Below are 4,551 nucleotides of genomic sequence, written 5' to 3' on the forward strand. Positions count from 1 at the left end.
TTACTAATACACCCTGATCTTCAGTTACATAATTACTAATACACCCTGATCTTCACTTACATCATTACTAATACACCCTGATCTTCACTTATTACTAATACACCCTGATCTTCACTTACATCATTACTAATACACCCTGATCTTCATTTACATAATTACTAACACACCCTGATCTTCACTTACATAATTACTAACACACCCTGATCTTCACTTACATAATTACTAATATACCCTGAACTTCACTTACATAATTACTAATACACCCTGAACTTCACTTACATAATTACTAATACACCCTGATCTTCACTTACATAATTACTAATACACCTTGATCTTCACTTACTACTAATACAACCTGATCTTCACTAACATAATTACTAATATATCCTGATCTTCACTTATTACTAATACACCCTGATCTTCACTTACATAATTACTAATACACCCTGATCTTCACTTACATAATTGCTAATATACCCTGATCTTCACTTATAAAATTACTAATATACCCTGATCTTCACTTACATAATTACTAATATACCCTGATCTTCACTTACATAATTGCTAACACACCCTGATTTTCACTTAAATAATTACTAATATACCCTGATCTTCACTTACATAATTACTAACACACCCTGATCTTCACTTCCATAATTACTAATATACCCTGATCTTCACTTACATAATTACTAACACACCCTGATCTTCACTTATTACTAACACACCCTGATATTCACTTACATAATTGCTAATATACATGTACCCTGATTTTCACTTAAATAATTACTAATATACCCTGATCTTCACTTACATAATTGCTAACACACCCTGATTTTCACTTAAATAATTACTAATATACCCTGATCTTCACTTCCATAATTACTAACACACCCTGATCTTCACTTCCATAATTACTAATATACCCTGATCTTCACTTACATAATTACTAACACACCCTGATCTTCACTTCCATAATTACTAATATACCCTGATTTTCACTTAAATAATTACTAATATACCCTGATCTTCACTTACATAATTAGTAATACACCCTGGTCTTCACTTACATAATTACTAATACACACTGATCTTCACTTACATAATTACTAACACACCCTGATCTTCACTTATTACTAATACACTCCGATCTTCACTTACATAATTACTAATATACCCTGATCTTCACTTACATAATTACTAATCACACTGATGTTCACTTACATAATAACTAATATACTCTGATATTTACTTACTTAATCACTAATACACCATAATCTTCACTTAAGTAATTACTAATACACTCTTATCTTCACCTACATAATTACTGATATACCTTGACCTTCTCTTACTTATTACTAAGAAATTGTGATCCTGAAGGACTTACTCAAACATTGTGACTCTTATTTAATTACTAAGATATAATGATTCTTACTTATTTACTAATACAAACTGACCCTACCTTAATTACTAAGACATCATGACCCTTCTTAATTACTATGACATCATGACCCTTACTTAATTACTAAGACATCATGACTCTTACTTAATTACTAAGACATTGCGACACTTACTAAATTATTATGACATCATGACCCTTACTTAATTACTAAGTCATACATGACTCTTACTTAATTACTAAGACATTGTGACACCTACTAAATTACTATGACATCATGACCCTTACTTAATTACTATGACATCATGACCCTTACTTAATTACTATGACATCATGGTCCTTACTTAATTACTAAGATATAGTGATACATGCTTGCTATGACATCATGACCCTTACTGAATTACTATGACATCATGATCCTACTTAATTACTATGACATCATGACCCTTACTTAATTACTAAGACATTATGATGCTTATCAAATTACTAAGACATCATGATCATTACTAAATTACGAAGACATCATGAGAACTTGATTACAAAGATATAGTGATACATGATTGCTATGACATCATGGCCCTTACTTAATTACTAAGACACAATGATCCTAACCTAAAACTTCAAAAACACCGTGGGAATCCTCCCTATGTGACAATTAAATGGAATGTTAAATACGGCACATTATAATGTTATAATGTTCCATGGAGAGGAAAAGCACAACAGATGTACAGTTTTATTTCCCTCAAATATTGGATACACACATTGATTAGTTTCTTTGTAATCAATTCATTTACGAGATAAACATTTAAAGAGGAATACGAAGTAACATTTTCCCCAGCCGCAGCTCAATAAATTGTTGTATATTATTCTATCTAGATAAACCATGATAAAAATATCGTAAACATCCATCGTTTGTTTCACGTGTCAATCACTTATAAAATGAAATTTGCCATTAACTCGTACATTTACTATTTCAACATATTAGAAAATTAGTAACCACTTTTGTTCAGTGCATATACATGTCATCTATAATGATACACATTTAAAGAAAAGAGTAGATATTCTTGGAATTAACCTCGTAACAAAAATATAACCTCGTTATTTGAAAACACAATATCGACTATAATAAGAACGAGACAATTATGGTCTTTAGGCTGAATATGGAGTTTCCAAATACTGAATACATTCACGGCGTCCTGCACACAGGAGAGGGACGAAAACTGTAAAGAGTTTACATCATAACTGTAAAACGTTATAAAGTTACACTACAGTTTACAAAGTCCAATGCTTTCCCCACAAAAAGATCGATAAAAAGTTAAAAACTCCTCCCGGAATTTCAAGTCAAATAAGAAATAAAATATTGGATTTGCCATATTGTTAATGTTATATAACCGGAAGCCAGTCAGGTACAGCACCAGTTCAGATGATGTCATGTTGTTTTCATAATGTGGATTTGTAAAAAATACAATGACCACGATGATGTAGGGAAGAAAACTGGCAACAAATAGAGAAGTGATGGCCACAAGCACTTTTGTTATATTCTTCTCTTTTCTTTCAACAGGAAAGGATTTGCTGAGAAGTTTCATGTCCAGGTTTCTTGTTTCCTCGGGAGCAGGAGTGGCAGTTTTTGCATCCGGGTTGTTTACCAAATTGCTTGCCTCTTTTATTACATTGGTTTTCGAGTGGTTTGAAATGTTTATATTTTCATCACGTTTTCCCTGTCCTTCCTCGCTTGTTTCACTTTTGCCTCTGACGTCACAATCATTCTCTTGTTCCTGGCGTGTAGCATTGGTTTTTGTGTAGCTTTGCTGGAAGAAACTAAAATTTGTAAGATGCACTTTTGGTGAATCACATAATTCCTCACAGCTGTGAGACAGACGTTGTGCGCTATTTGGGCTCACAGACGATTTCATTTTAAAGAGGTCACTTGAGGAACAAAACGTGCGGTTTAATTTCACCGAATTACGGTGGTTCCTATTTAGCCTAGCCCTCATTTGACGTTCATGTTTCTTCAATCTCAATCCAATAATAGAATATATAACAATCAGACAAAACATGCAGATTACGATAATGAGAGTTAGGAAACCTGCATACGCATACCCAAATGTTGAATGGTCAGCCATGTGGTCACCCCACGTGCATTCCTTGCCGTAAAAAAATTCATTTATTTTAATAGTTTTAGGTCCGTATATGTAAAGCACAGGCGCTGACACGATAAATGTTACGACAATCACAGCTATTACATATTTCTTGGCCCGTCTTTCACTCATTTGTTTTCCATAAGGTTTGCAAATTTTTCTATATCGTTCCGATGCTATTAAGACTAATGTAAACGCACACGTAAGAGCTACGATATAATTAACGAACCGAAATAACTTACACGACACTGGATCGCTGAAGGAATGCGGCAAGGATTCGTCCACAATTTCAAACGGCATGGAAACACAACATCCGGTCATGTCAATGACAGCCAGCGACAAGACAAACCACCTGTAAGTTGATCTTTTAAACCGAGTGTAATAAAGATACAACACGTGACTGTTTCCTATAGCACCGAAAACAGCTACAATTCCTGTGAAGACTCGAACAGGTAACCTGATCGCCACAGCTTCTGAAGTCAATTCTTCCAAAGTTTGATTCGCTGAAGACATCCTGACCCTTTCGATGCTCTTTAGTAACAACAGCAAAGAGCAATAACAATGCTCCGAGCGTATATCGGAGCACTCCTCGATGGCTATGATGAGCCTGCACAAGCTGCCGAGTCCCCGGAGTTTGACATTATGAATCATTGAAAAGAATATAAAATTTTCATCCAATTGGTTGTTTTACTCACTTCTCTTTTAACATAAAAAACGTTTATCGGTTGACACATAATGGATATTAATCTGAACACCGGTTTATCATTTTCGATGCTTTATATATTGAATAAAGATAGATTTTCAAGATAAATCGAAACATTAAATGTCACTGTAGAAGTAAGTCTGATGTATCAGCACTGATCGAGTACAAATAACCATCAGTCATAATAACCCGGCACACAGAGGGGGGATATGAAAACAGCTTTATAATTCTAATTAGGTCAATGTCAAGTTCGTCTATTCAAAAACCTAAAGAATCCTATCAGAAACACATACAGTGCTTGCCAGGAGAAA

General features: G+C 34.0%; 1 protein-coding gene across 1 annotated transcript; it reads right to left on the minus strand.

Annotated features, from left to right (window-relative positions):
- Positions 1 to 2,118: 2,118 nt before the first annotated feature.
- LOC125645783 (probable G-protein coupled receptor 19) lies at positions 2,119 to 4,332 on the minus strand. The gene has a single exon (XM_048871608.2). It carries the CDS (start codon positions 4,186 to 4,188, stop codon positions 2,665 to 2,667), a length of 1,524 nt encoding a protein of 507 aa, XP_048727565.2. The 5' UTR covers positions 4,189 to 4,332; the 3' UTR covers positions 2,119 to 2,664.
- Positions 4,333 to 4,551: the final 219 nt, after the last annotated feature.

Source organism: Ostrea edulis, chromosome 6 (genome assembly GCF_947568905.1).
Source record: "Ostrea edulis chromosome 6, xbOstEdul1.1, whole genome shotgun sequence".
Classification (NCBI taxonomy): domain Eukaryota; kingdom Metazoa; phylum Mollusca; class Bivalvia; order Ostreida; family Ostreidae; genus Ostrea; species Ostrea edulis.